This window comes from Durio zibethinus, chromosome 6 (assembly GCF_047325235.1).
Source record: "Durio zibethinus cultivar Kanyao isolate XHJ-2024 chromosome 6, ASM4732523v1, whole genome shotgun sequence".
NCBI classification, from domain to species: Eukaryota; Viridiplantae; Streptophyta; class Magnoliopsida; order Malvales; family Malvaceae; genus Durio; species Durio zibethinus.
Window position 1 is genome coordinate 9437552 of NC_143167.1, and position 15060 is coordinate 9452611.

Sequence of the window (15060 nt, forward strand, 5' to 3'; positions counted from 1 at the left end):
TAAAAAAATTTATTGTTTAAAACATGATTTTCATATTAAATAAATATTAAAAGCAAGGCATATTTAACAAAAAAAATATGTCTGTGATTTAGTGACTTTGATCATTAATAAAAGATTAAAAGATAAAACTGATTTAATGTTAAATAGATTCAATTTAATTTGATTTATCTTAATTTTGATATTTATATGAAAATAATAATTAATGAGTAATATGATAATAATAATAAAGTATTTATGAATATTTACGAGTAAAAGATTTATTGTTTTAATATGTAAAAATAAATTTTTTTTATTTCTCAAGCAATCATATTTAATTATTTAATTATAAATCATTTAACAAAAATTTTTCTAATTATACATTTATACAAATACATCATTTTGGATTTACCGACTAGGGCTAGGCTTGAGCAGTGGTTTGGCATTGCAAGTCCGTAACCCAAAAGTCCTAAAGGGCCGGCTTAGCATCGTTAGTCATCTGAAAAAGGAAACCCCCTTCTCTTATCCCTTTTTCAGCCCCTCCCAAACTACTTGTCCAAAAATGTTGAGACTCAGACCCAGGCTAACGCCAATGCTCTCGCTTCCTTCCTCTCATTTCCTTCACTCCTACTTCCCAAACCCACGTTTTATTTCCTCCGCTTCACTTCCCCAAACTCTCCTAACATCTTCTTCTTCTTCTTCTCTTCCTCCTAAACCTGTTTCTTCACTCAACAATGCTGCAACTTTCAATAATTTTAATCTCGACCCTCGCTTTCTCTCTTCCTGTATGCCCGATAAACGCCTTAAAGTGGCGGTTCTCCTTAGTGGTGGCGTTGATAGCAGCGTCGCTCTTCGTCTCCTCCATGCCGCTGGTCACTCCTGCACCGCTTTCTATCTCAAAATATGGTTCCAAGTAACCCCCTTAACACCTTTCTTCATTTTTTTTGTTTAAATTTATTTTATGTTTGTTGACATTCACATATACATAGTCTTAAAAATAAGGCTTTCCTCTGGTTATTAGTGTTGATAATTTGGATTGTTGGTGGGTGACTTTGTTCTGCATTGAATAGAAACAGTCCTTTAAAGTGTGTATAAACAAGCTGACACAAGTGTTAGTTGTACGTTGTTGGACAAAATTCTTTTTCGGAAGTGAAAATTAATTTAATTTTAAAAAGAAGTGTGAAAACTTATGTAAGTTCATCAATATTGAGTCAAGGTCAAGTGTTGGCCATTTGAATGGTCCAGGTTATGGATGTACTTAATTGATTTTCTATAATTAAAATTAGATTTATGTTGGAGCATTGGTATTAAAGTATCAGGTTGCCCACTCCATAAAAATTGACTTTGAATCGTCATAAGTAGCAATAAAATGAATGTTTAATAAAAAGAAACTTAGTTATGATTTCCTGGTACATAGTGTCTATAGCTTGCTTTGTTATGTGGGGATGTGGCATTATGTGGGTAACATGAGGAATGGCTTTTGATGGGCATAACCTGCTAAGTTTTGATTGTGAAAAGTTGTACTTTACCCATTTGATTACATAAAGATAATTTTTTAATTTGGGCGGTAACATGAGCTTTTATATTTGGATCGCATCATGATATTTGACCAATAGAAATGGTGGATATGATTTGATCAAAATAGTGGAAATATATGGTTCATGATCTTTATGCTGAAGTATGCATTTATATCTTCTTTATCCGTCACATTACTTGATTGGTTTGAGTCTCAGATAGAGGGCATAACATGATATAATTTCTTGAAACAAGTTACTTTTTAGATGATTCAAAGTTTTAATATAATATACATTCCTATGTGCTCTTATGTTGAATTGACATAAAAATTTTTGAAACTTTTATGGTGAGAAAAGAAAATATCAAGTAGTTGCAAGTATGGTAGTTAACTTTTCACTATGCAATGTGATGTTGAAAACTATTATTTGGTGATAAAAGTTAAAATGAAAATTGAACTATGATAATTTCATAGAATATATCCTTGATTTCTTCCAAACAAAAAAAGGAAGAAAAAGATGTCCTTGATAATTGAACTAAAAGATATTGTTTAATAAAAGAATGGATCTTCAAACATTGTGGGAGTGTTGGTTTCTTGAAGCATCTAGAAACAAAATAAATAAAATTCCACAATGGCATACTAAAAATTTGTTTGAGATAGCTTAATTTTGAACATAACTTTAAAGTGTGTAAAGTGCCAAGATAGACTAGTAAGCCTATAATTGCTCATTGGAAACCCATTGGAAGAGTTTTTGGACATGTTAAAAGGACTAAAAGGTTTGTTCTATTTCATTCATGTTATCTGTTATACTAGAAGGATATTTTGTATACAAGTGGAATCACTTGCAAATTTGGAAGGCTGTAAACAAGTTGAGCTTGAACGAATGTGGTTTGTTTTTATTGTTCGACTATTTTTAAGACTGTTCATTATCAGTTCATGTTAAGGATTTTTTGAGTGGTGATGAAGCTCAAATTGTTTAAATGGGATATAATTGAGCTTGGTTCAAGCTAGGTTCGTTTTAGTTAAATAAACTTGTTTATGAACGTTAAACATACATGTTAACAAATTTACAATCAAACATGTTTGCAAACAATTAAACCATGTTCGTGAACAATAAACAAATCATATCAAACAATGAATGAGCTTTAAACGATCTTTTAAGTGATCTTATAATCGAGCTTGTTCATGAAAATAAACAAATATTAAGCAAATAGACCGAATAGATACTGAATATGTTAACAAACTGTTTGTGGACCACTCTGTTCATTTACAGCCCTACACATCAGGTTGGATTCTTACTTTTAGAGGTGGTGCAATTAGTTAAGTTTCCAAGAAGCAAACTTGCATCTTACATTCAACTGTCAAATCTGAATTAATAACTTTGCTGCTGTAGACTAGGATTTAAATTGGCTGGAAAGCTCTCTAATGGTTTTTGAGTTGTGACCACAAGCAAAACAAGCCATTTCCTTGCATTGCAATGAGGATGCTACATACTCTAAAGCACATAGTTTTATAATGGTAAGTATAGACATATTAGCCTAAAACATGATTTCTTTAGAGAATTACTCTCAAATGTGGAAATTATCTTACCTTTTGTAATAGTTGCTATGATTCTGCACATCCTCTTCCCAAGTATTACCAAGATATTGGCTAAGAATTGCGAGTCGAATGGGTTGAAACATTATTATCAGTAGACATTGGTAATGACAACCCAACTTTGAATGAGTAAAAACTACTTGCAGAGGGTAATGAGTAATAACAAGTTGTTGAATTATGTCTGTCAGCACTAGTTAACGCATTCCAAACAATTAGTGATTACCATTGACTATTGCTTGAATGTTTAGGCTATTAATGAAGTTGTTTCACATCAAATGTCTAAAGCAATAGTGACATTAGGAAAACTTCACCTATATAAACATAGAAACAGTGTTGTTTTAGTAAGAGACTTACTCTCTTGTAAATCTGTTATAAACCTCTAAGAGAAATTAAATGAGTATCATATTTGGTGTACCTTCAATTTTAGTACAAGCTGTGGGTTAATTTATAGTGACCAGCAACTTTATTAGAATTTTAAGTTACATATGCTAGTTGAAGGTTTAAGTATGAGAAACCTTTTTGTACGCATAATACTTCTTTTTAAATGTTTTTGTTTAACAAACATTCCAAACTAGTGGAGAATTGAAGATAATTTGGATCCTTGGTGATGACTGTCCAATATTGGAAAGAAAAAGTCCTTTAAGGTGTTTTGTTGGTTATAAGTGTTGGGAATTGCTTGTGAAATTGACTTGTAAACGCAATGCAAATTTAAAAATTTTCAATTCTCAAACCCTAGGATGTTGTTGATAAAAACTCAATACAATCATGCAACAAAATCAATGAGCAGAATTTCTATACCTTGGGTAGCTGTGTGTGCTAATCATGAAGAAACATCATGTTTGGTTGTTGTAAACCCAATATATTGCAATAGGCATTAGGCCTTTAGTAATTTCTCTATTTGGGCCTCTAATTAATTTTAACCCAATAAATTAAGTCCAATTTAATTTAACTCAATTTTAATCTTTCAAAAGTCACATTCTTGGAGACAAAGTTTTCAAAATTTTCAGCCTTGATTAACAAGATGATTTTCTTCAAAATCTTGGTGAACTTATTCATTAATATCATAACAAATAAGGAAATCCTAATCAAATTAGGAAACCAAATGGAAGCAGCTGGCTCAATCCTGTGCTAGTAAGATATGCACTTTCTCTATTTTGTTTTCTCTCAATTCATTCTCAATGCATGAGATTGATTGTACCATTGAATAGCATCAAGTGAGGGGGCAGCTAGACTTCTTCAAATAGAGGAAGAGTTTAGCCAAATCGTATTCCAAATAAGATTAAGAGGTGTGGCCGACCATGCCTTATTGCAATAGGCTTTGAGCCTTTAGTAATTCTTTTATTTGGGCTTGTAATTAATTTTAGCCCAATAAATTAAGTGCAACTTAATTTGACCCAATTTTAATTTTTTACAAGCCATGTTTTATTGTGTGTGACCCATTAGGTTCGTTAACATGTTGGCAATAAATATAAGTATTATAATTCTTAATTAAATTTGAAATTAGTTTAACCATGTCAAATCTCAGTTTAGGCAATTAACTCTGCAAATGAGATTTAGAACTATTCCAAAACTTCATTCCACTTCGGCAGAGATTTCATTGGTTAATCCTTGTTAAGACTAATTGAGATATTCTCTCAATTACTCAAGGTGATGAATTTTATATTGATCATTCATGTATCTTTATATATCTCATGTTATAACAAAAAATACCCGATTGGGGTATCCATGTTTAGAAGCATAAGGAAAAATCAAAGTATAACATTTTTCGTATAAGATGGATATTAATCTCAAGTCAAATGATCCTTATACAACTACAACATTACAATGTTGCCAAAGACACTAAATAATTTACCAAATGACATTCTCATATTAGGTCATGTTTTGTGAACTTGTTCATGTAATAAGCACACATATGTTAGCTCAAGTTCATCAAACTTCAACCTATGAGATCAGTTCTTTTATAAGCAATAGCTGACCGTGTTAGTCTCAACTGCTTTATCAGTGTCCTATCTTGACGATGCATTGACTAGGAACAATTTAGGAATAAAGCATTGATTTAATGATGATATCATAATTACAACTCATTGTATTTCCCTTGCAAAGTATATTTATTTCATGGATTTTATTTATAATAAGTAATATCAAATATATGTGTGCAAACTTTTAGATAAAAAATGACAGTTAATAATTGTAATGCTTAATTAGTTAATAACTGTAATGCTTAATATGACATGAATTCCATTGCCAATTCAATTGGTCTTAGGGCATTCACTAATGATAAGTTGGTGGGCTAAGTGTGTAAAATTGGTGACAAATAATTTTTTTTTTTTTGTTTTAGTTTCCAAAAATTACATTAATTTAGTTTCAATTAAAGAAAATCTTCAAAAGTTATGTTTGCTCATTAAGCAAAAAGATTATGTTTGTTCACCAAGTGAAAAGTTAGTCACCAAGTGAAATGTTACATTTTAGTACCAATATGAAAGGACACTTTCACTTATTTATACAACCATTTCACAATCCTTTGTGGAGATTTTTGAGGTTTTATTTTATCTTTAGGGGGCATAATTGCCTATAGGAAAGTGATCTACTAATCTACATGCCTTAAACCTGTTTTGTTCTTATTTTATTTGCTTCCTCAAAATTTGCTACAGGAACAAATGCGAATATTGGACAATGAATTAACATTTGATTAAAAATAAGCAAATAGTTAAAATGTAGCCCTTATTTTAGCATAGTTGTTCCATATGTGAAATAGAATCTTGTGTTCTATTTGTTGATGTAAAAATTTGATTCTAGTGGCAAATGGTGGTGCTTAGACAATAACCCACAGGATAGAGTGCAGTGATAGAGATTGAAGCTTGGCTTTAACTCAATTATGTGACTATCAAGCCTGTAAAGAGTTTGAGATGGTGAGAAAGTAAAGAAAGTCTTAGTAGTAGCAAATAAAAGGCTCTTTAAATGGAAGCAAGTTTGTCATATACATAGGGTTATAGAAAATTAGCCTATTACCCTTCGTCTGATTATTCCCATAAACCTTCTGTAAGGCTTGGTAAGCAACACCAAAGAGTACCAAGACCCAAGAAGAATTCTTTAGGTTTTAAATGCAAAGATCCTAGTTTGAACTCTTTAGGTCCCTGATGAGCACTCACCAGTATATGTTCTCTTCTTGAGCCTATCATGTAAAATTTGGTGCATTTATTAGAACTTAACTCAAGTTCATCATGGCTTCTGAAGGTCTCCATTCGAAGAGCTCATTTACAAGATAGCAATTATGTATCTTACACCCCAAAACCCAACTTGAGCTCACATCAAGACCTTAGAGGTTCTTTTTGCATAGACAATCTTGATCTTTAGAGCCTTAGCATAACCGACTAAGAAAGTGGTATAACAACTTGCCTCGGTGGTGCTTGACTCGCTCGCTAGACTTTGGTCCACTTTTCTACTAGAGTGCCAACCTATCATGAGTGACTTATTCTGCCAATTTTGTTTTCATTCTTGGGTTGTATGCTTTTAGAAACACTTGAGATTTTACAATACCTACACTATTCTAAACTTAGAACTTCCATAATATTTATGGGAGAGCTATTACCCAGAGCTCTAATCATGAGCAAGAGTTCACTGGACATATGCATACGTAGCCCAAAAAGAAATGTTCTCACAAACTTTCTATTAAAGTTTAGGTGGCTATAGAAACCCAAAAAGCATACATGAGTAAAACACAACCCTAAGATTGAATAAGAAAGCAAAAAAGCTTCAAGGATTACGATAAGATATATGACAAATACTTACCATAAATATTTACCTCTCATAAACTGAAAAAATAGGTTAGATTATCTATTAAACTAATATAATACTCAAAGTTTGTAATGGTCAAGAAAGAGATTTGTGTCTTTTAACTTGATTTGTTCTACTGAGAACCATTGCTTAACGTGAAAACATCTAAATACCAAAAAAAACTATTGCACCAGTTCTGAGCCAAACTTTGTGTTTGATTATCACAATGGCAACCTTGGTGTTTTTAGCTTTTTTTTTTTCAACTATTACTTTAATGCTTGTTAAGATTATTCTGCCATGGTTATTCAATGTCTTCTATGAAGCACAGACACTTCTGAACCCCTTGCATACGGTGTTGTATCCATGTTTGACACTTTGACGCTTGCGACACGTTGAAATATGTGTCGAACTTGGCCGGATACGACAAAGATGAAGAGAAAGAAGAAAAAGACAATTCTCATGTGAATAATGACACCATATGTTCTTTTATTGCTGTGTCTATCATCTGTTTGTTTTTTAACAAGGTTAAATATCTTTTAAAATCCAGTCCAATATCTACCATATATTTTTAAATGATGATAATAATATATAAATTTTTTATTACTGTGTCCTACAGTATCTGTTTCCTTATTTTTAGAAATTGTCGTTTCGTCATGTCTATTTCATGTCGTAGCTGTATTATGTGTCCGTGTCTATACTTCATAAAATGTCTTTATTGAATTAGAATACCTATTTATCATTTTTCTAGGTTTTTTTATAGACTAGAAGATGGTAATGCTTGGTTTTGTGTAGGAAGACTTTGAGAACTATTGGACAGAATGCCCCTGGGAAGAAGATATGAAGTATGCAAGGGCTGTTTGTGATCAGGTTATTTTCTTTTATTAATAGTTGTTATCATTGTTCATTTTTTTAAATCTATCTCATTAATAGGTGCAATGGCTGAGTTGGATTGAATGTAAATATTCAAAAATCTTTGGACAGCTGGTTTTTTATTACCGGTTTAATATATAATCTAAGGTAATTCAGGGTTTGCAATTTTTCTATCTATTATTCACACTCCACTTTTCACATCTCAAACCTTTTCCATCTTCATTTGCTTAACTGTCATTTCCATTTCTTTGCATGCATGAATGGTGCCTATCTGTATAATTGTTTTGGAAGGCTTTTTTGCTTAAACATGATTGGCAAAGTTGCTTTTTCATTTTCATGGTATTCATAATGCAGCAGAAATACTTCCACTCACCATATAAGTATTTTGTTGATTTTCAGGTTGATGTGCCTTTAGAAGTTGTGCATTTGACCGATGAATATTGGAACAATGTGGTATGAATTTACCTTTTGAGTGGGATTTTTAACTTGTCTTTACAAACATGGTCCTCTCTTGGTAGCTGATGCAAAATGAATTAAAATGTTTGGAATTTGGACTTCCTGTACAGGAAAACTCAATTTATTAATTATTGATTCCTTGTTTGCCTTTATTTATCATAAAGCTACTTGTCTTTCAGGTTTCCTTCATTATTGAGGAGTACCGATGTGGCCGTACTCCAAATCCGGATGTTCTTTGCAATACAAGAATAAAATTTGGTATGCATCCCAGCTGGATTTTAGCCATTTATTAATGTTAGAGGTTTTTGGCTCTTTTATGTTTTCTTTTTTGCTTTGGAAAATTGATAGTATTGATGGTTAAATCCATACTATGTTCGTTTGCATTTATGTTAGTAGTGACTTTCAGGTGCATTCATGGATGCCATCAACAAGATAGATTATGACTATATTGCTTCTGGGCATTATGCCAATGTTGTTCACCCATCTGCTGATCAAAGCAATAAGCTTTCTATCTTAGAACTATCAAAGGACATGGTACTTACGCAATAATTCTTTTCTATTCCGATGGCTGTCTTGAAAGTGTCTTGTTAGACTATTATAAGCTGGATGTTCAGCAAATGTTAACATTGGTTTATATACATGTTCTTCTTTGCTTATTGGGGTGTATCTGGCAGTTATGTGATCATGAGGGACATGCTTGAAGTTGAATTTGCTTTAATATTGAAAACCTGAGTTTGAAATGACGCCTAAGCTTTTTCTGGACGAAGTACATTGTAAACATGGTTTCTCTTATTTCTTATGGTGTTTTATTTAATGTTTTGGACCTATAAGAAGAATTTTGCATTTTTATGGAAAATATTCGATAACTTTTCTTTATAGGGAAGTTTTTATGTATTTTAATTTGCCTGTCAGAAATGACTTACCGGAATATTTGAAGTTTTTGTTACATGTGAATCATATATATATATATATATATATATATATATATATATATATATATATTCAAAAACCATGAATTCAGTGTGCATCTTGTAGGAAATTGGTCATGTTTTGTTCATTTTCTGTTATTTTAGTTCAGTATAATGATTTGTTCTGTGCATTATTAATATTAAGTGCTGCTTTTTCTCAGATCTATAATGTTGACTTCACAGGTCAAGGATCAAACATACTTTCTTTCACATCTCTCTCAATTCCAGCTTAAACGACTTATTTTCCCACTTGGATGTCTCCCTAAGGTGAGAAGGACTAGATTGATTGCAATTTGGTCAATGGTTGCTATTTGTATTCTTCCCTCTATTTCGTACTTAAGGTGGTACCTGCTGTGTTATTGTTATTATTTTTATTGTATAATTGGTGAATTTTATTTTAAGCATTTCAGATTGCTGTTATTAGAAAGGGAAGCAGGATGGTAATAACAAATAAACATGGAGGTTCATTGTATTGATCAGTTCCTGTAACAAATATTATTATTAATCATAGATCCTGTTGCCTTGATTGTCATGCCCTTGATCTGTATGTTTTCCATTGTTATCGACTGCTAAAGCTCTTGTCTTTTAATGTTGTGGATGTTTGACTGTGTCTTTCCAGAACTTATTACATTAGTTGTCTGATTTTGTGGCCTTTTCTTAAACAAAATATTATTTCCTTTTGCATCCAAGCTTTCTGGTCTTATTTTTTCTTACACTAGACTCTTGCACTATTCTTTTTATTCTGATTTTTCTTCTATTTTCTACTATGTCATATACAGGATGAAGTTCGCCAACTGGCAGCTAAATTTGACCTGCCTAACAAAGGTAGGAAGGATTCACAAGGAATTTGCTTTCTTGGGAAGGTATGTTATGTTAGTACTTGTTTTCAACCTCATTTCCATGCATTTTTATAATATTTCATTCAAATATATAATTGAAGTTTTTTTTAAGTCCTCCCAAGTATTGACTTTGTACATTGGAGGAAAGTTAAACACATCTTGCCCCCAAAGTTCCGCTCATGTTGTTTAGGTTTGGTTTTAACTATTTTATTATTAAGAAGCAAATGCTTTAGGCCAGATAATTGAGGAAAATTTAGAAAACCGTCTAGTGATCTTTTATGCACATAACTGTTACATGGCAACATTTTTTAGGAATGTATAAAATTTTCTGTTGATTTGATTTTTGTGGTTTATTACAGATAAGGTTTAGTGATTTTGTTGCAAGACATATTGGAGAGATGGAAGGAATCATATTAGAAGCTGAGACAGGAGACTTCCTTGGGAAACATCGAGGGTTCTGGTTCTACACAATTGGTCAACGTCAAGGCCTACGTCTCCCTGGAGGACCTTGGTATGCTCTATTACTATTTAGTTTTGGCATCAGTCTGGTCATTGTCCTTTAATCCAGGGAAACAAACATTAAGATTTCAACTTTTAGAAAAAATTGCTTTAGCATCCAATGTTATAGGATTAATAAATCTACTGTTCTCTACCCTTTCTTATCACTTTTGAGTTTTATGGAATGATTCATTTTAACTGTTCATGGCTGATAAATTTTCATATGATATTGAATTGCATACCTGTTAAAGATGCATAATTTGATGATTGGTAACATCATATTCCAGTCAGTTTCAATGTTGTAGGATTAATAATTCTCTACAGTGTTTTACCCTTTGTTATCACTTTTTGGTTTTTAGAAATGATTCTTTTAGCTGTGCATCGCTGATAATTCTTCATATAATATTGAATTACATACATGTTAAAGATGCATAATTTGATGATTGGTAACATCATATTCCAGTCAATTTGCTATAGCCAACATTATTCTCAATTTATTTTTGTGTCAAATTGTGTGGGCATCCCAATCTAATACCACTTGGCAGAAATGGAGAGACCTCTGTTAAATATAATTGGCAGCCCAAACTTGCTGATTTGAGATTGTATTATATAGGTCACTAGGCTTCTCGTATCATATGATGGGATTATCAAACAGGGGTTGGGTCTGCTTCGATATGATGTCAAACTAGGAAATTGAACATAAAATGAAGTGGTATTAGATGAGCAGGTTCACCTTTAGTATAGGATTCCAGGAAAACCACTACTTATCACTGTACACTTAGGTAAAATTGATGGACATTGCTGTAATGTTCTTTCCAATTTAAAAACCTTATGCACTTGAATATTCCATTTCTTCATACCTTCTGATCTTATTTCTAACCATATGTTGTGTTTTTCTCCAGGTATGTTGTTGAGAAGGATGTCATAAATAATGTAGTATTTGTGTCAAGAAATTATTTCTCATTTGACAAAAGAAGGCGCCTGTTTCGTGTTGGCTCCTTGAAGTGGTTTAGTGGGTCACCTCCAAACCATATTGGTCAGCTCCAATGCAAGGTAAAACAACCTAGCACTTTATTTTCATAATTTCGTATTAATATTTACAATGTTGCATACCACCTCCTGGTTTCCCTTTCTTTTTTCATTTTTTTTTTTGGGGGGGGGGGGGGGGTGGGGAGGGGGGGCGTGTTGGTGGACCGGGGGCAGATCACCGGTATTGATGAGGAGGGTAAAGGGAAGGCAATTTAGTCATCACCTTGACACCTACAAAGGTTAAATCTAGACTTCAAAGATTGAACTCATGATGTAGAGGTCTATACCTTGTCTCCAACTGTGCCATTAATCATCTAGCTAAATCTCTGGTGAAGTTGTCATATTCTTTGATTTTTGCACTTTAGTTGTTACTTGACCGCCAACCACATTAGGACCTGAACAAAAGCTACATTGTTGAGATTGTGAGATTGGAATTATGTGATGGATGACTTTAGTCTTAGGTTACTTAATTCATTGACAGTCTCTTTTCAAATGACCTTATTATGGAAATCATTTTATTATTATTAGTTTAACAGTCTGAGGCATATTGCTTGTAGCTAACTAGTCTAACCTTTTCAGGTCAGACATGGTCCTGGCTTTTACAACTGCAGTTTTAAAATGGTGCCTGGTGAAGATGGCAGTGAAGATGTTGCAGTTGTCCACTTACCTGAAGATGATCAAGGTCTTGCAGCTGGGCAATTTGCAGCCTTCTATGAGGGTAAAACCTGCATAGGTTCTGGTGTAATTTTGGAGTCCTGGGATGATCAAGGATTTCCTGTTTGTGCAAAGGCTCTTGAGATTGCAAGAATGGAAGATAAATCAAAGATTGGAAAACCAGTTAAGATCAAGGCAAAACCAGAAATTTCTCCAGAAAAATCTGTTCACATTGACAACAATGAACTTAATAGAAGCTTGATCAGTTCTTGAATTCCTGTCAGATAAAGGGGAACATGCATCTGACCGTTTGCGTTAATTGGCTGCAAAAGCTAAGAGGGAAGTGGTTGCATATACTTTAAGGTTACATTTTTGGCAGTTGGAACCAGCCATTGCATCTTCCTAATGCAATGGAATGTGTTCGGAGAAATTCATTGACTGTTCAGCCATAGCAACCTCTCTTGTCTCAGAGCGCTCTCAAGGTGTAGCTCTATGTTTTGCCCGTGCTTCTTCCGATATTACCCTTTTTATTGATTAGCTCTTTGATTTAGACTTGTTTCTCCCATATTGTTGTATATCACTGCTATTAATTTATAATGTGCTTTGGAAGCAAGCCTTTTGCCATAATTTCGAAATGAATTATGGACAATTTCAAGCAGTTAAAGAGTCTTGGAGTTTCCATCTTCTCATAGAGACAGGAATTTTCACGAGTTTTGTGCATAATTGGCCTAATAAAAATAGCTTACCATGAAGCCATTTTTTTGTATTACTGCATTGTAATTTTGGTTTGCCAATCACACTCATGACCTATCAATTACACCAAAGTTTATGAGAGTGAAACCAAATGCAACTCCAAAGTATTAAGCCAAAAGGGTCATAAACTCAAATCAAAGCTCAAAAGAACACATATTAACAAAAAAATACTATAAGAGAGCATTGTGAGTGTGTGCAGAGTGCAATAATGCTTTAGGTATTGAGTTTAAATATGATGAGGATAAGTATTTTAATTGATTTGATCCATTAAAATTGATTGAATTCAGTCAAATTAATTCTGTTTGTTCAGCTTGGTAATATGATTGATTAAAAAAATAATTTCATTGGTTAATTCGATTAGTTTTTAGTGTCTATAATTAATAATGGAATAGTGTTTAAGTTTAATAATTGAATTAATTGATTATTTTTAATCAATTTTTTAAATATATTAATACAAATATATAAAAATATTTTTACTTATATTTTGATGGGATAATAAAATAAATGACCTCTAAATTATTACATTTTTTATTATGATACTTAAAAGAAAATGTAATTATCAAAACTTTATTTTCATGAGATAATACAATACATAATTAAGAGAGTAATTGATGAAGTTTGAGTTGATACGATATTAAATTCAAGTTCGATTGAAAATTTAAAGTTCGAAACTCGATTCAAGATCAAATTTTTTTTTTTAATTTAAATTTGACTCGAAATAGAAATTGAATTATTTGAGTTCACTTAATTAGACTTGATTAACATATAAAAATAAATTCGATTTTTATATTCGATAAAAATTTGATTATTTGTATTAAAGTTTTAACTCAAGTTCAAAATATTTTATTAATTAAAATAATAAAAATATATTTAAATATAAAAATTTGATTAGATTCACAAATTATTCGAACTAAGTATAAAAATACTCTAATTTAACTAGATCGATGAATAAAATTATTCAAACTCGAGTTTAACTCGATAATAATCAAACCGAATTTAAATTTTATTTGAATCGAATTTAAATAATTTACAAATACTAATGTATCATTTATATTTTTATGCATAACGCACTTTCATTAAAAAATTTACTGACGTGGCATTTTACATATTAAAATCTGACAAATAAAAAATTAATATTTTTATTTTTTCGTCACGTCAACGTGTCTTCCTTTTTACCATTTGTTAAATGAAAAAAGAATTTTTAAAAAACAGTTTACAAATTAAAACCAATAAATTTCGAAATCCACAAATTGCTAACAACAAAATAAAACCCAAAATCCCTTACCTCCCTAAGCTGCTAAATCTGAAAATATCTAGAATCAAAGAAAAATTTTCTAAGATTCTTGTTTCAAGATTAAAGAGAAAGTCTTAGATAGATGAAAAGACTGAAGAAGAACTTGAAGACTTGAAGATGATAGCGACGATGATCGATTCTTTGAAAAATACGGTTTTAATTTTTTTTTTTAATTGATTGCATTTGTTTTCAAATTTAATTTTGTTTAGGGTTTAAAAGTCGGAAAGAATTGAGAAGAGAAGGGGAAGGAGGGAAGGGGAGGAGAGAGATAAGGAGAGTGAAGGACAGAGGCACCACTAGCCATTAAGAGCTAAATAGAGAAAGGTTTCTTTTTGAAAACGCATTTTAAATTCTTAACGAGATTTTGTGTTTAAGTTATTGAAACATAAAGGTAATAAAACAGGAAATGATAGCTTAAAATTTTAATAAATTATAATAAAAAATGATAGTAGAAAATTATAAATTTGATGATACGACGGGTATAATGATATGATATATATATATATAATATAAAATAATATAATTTAAAATTTTAATAATAATTATATATAAATTTAATAAAATTAAAAATATATATTTTATATTTTTATATCGATATAAATTGTAATATGTAATTTTTAGATAAAATATAATATAAATATATAAATTTTAATATTTTACATAATATAAATATATAAAATATCATATATATATATATATATATAATTGAATCTCTTAAATGAAAATTAGGTGAGTTACAATCTTAAACATGTTTTTTTTTATTTTGGAGCTTTCTTAAGAAAAAAAAAGGATTAAGATGTTGGTGCTTTTTATTTTTATGATGTGAAGATTTTTTATTAA

The 15060-nt window shown here is 31.3% G+C and overlaps 1 protein-coding gene across 2 annotated transcripts; it reads left to right on the forward strand.

Moving 5' to 3' along the window:
- Nucleotides 1-489: 489 nt before the first annotated feature.
- LOC111286160 (tRNA (5-methylaminomethyl-2-thiouridylate)-methyltransferase) lies at nt 490-12850 on the forward strand. Of its 2 annotated transcripts, none has more exons than XM_022875983.2 (10): nt 490-889; nt 7652-7726; nt 8129-8182; nt 8365-8443; nt 8592-8719; nt 9337-9420; nt 9933-10016; nt 10352-10503; nt 11393-11543; nt 12099-12850. In XM_022875983.2, exons 1-10 carry the CDS (start codon nt 539-541, stop codon nt 12444-12446), a joined length of 1506 nt encoding a protein of 501 aa, XP_022731718.2. In that variant the 5' UTR covers nt 490-538; the 3' UTR covers nt 12447-12850. The 2 variants fall into 2 exon arrangements, with proteins under 2 accessions (XP_022731718.2, XP_089618222.1); XM_089762096.1 differs by having other exon boundaries at nt 757-889; nt 7656-7726.
- The last annotated feature ends 2210 nt before the right edge of the window (nt 12851-15060 follow it).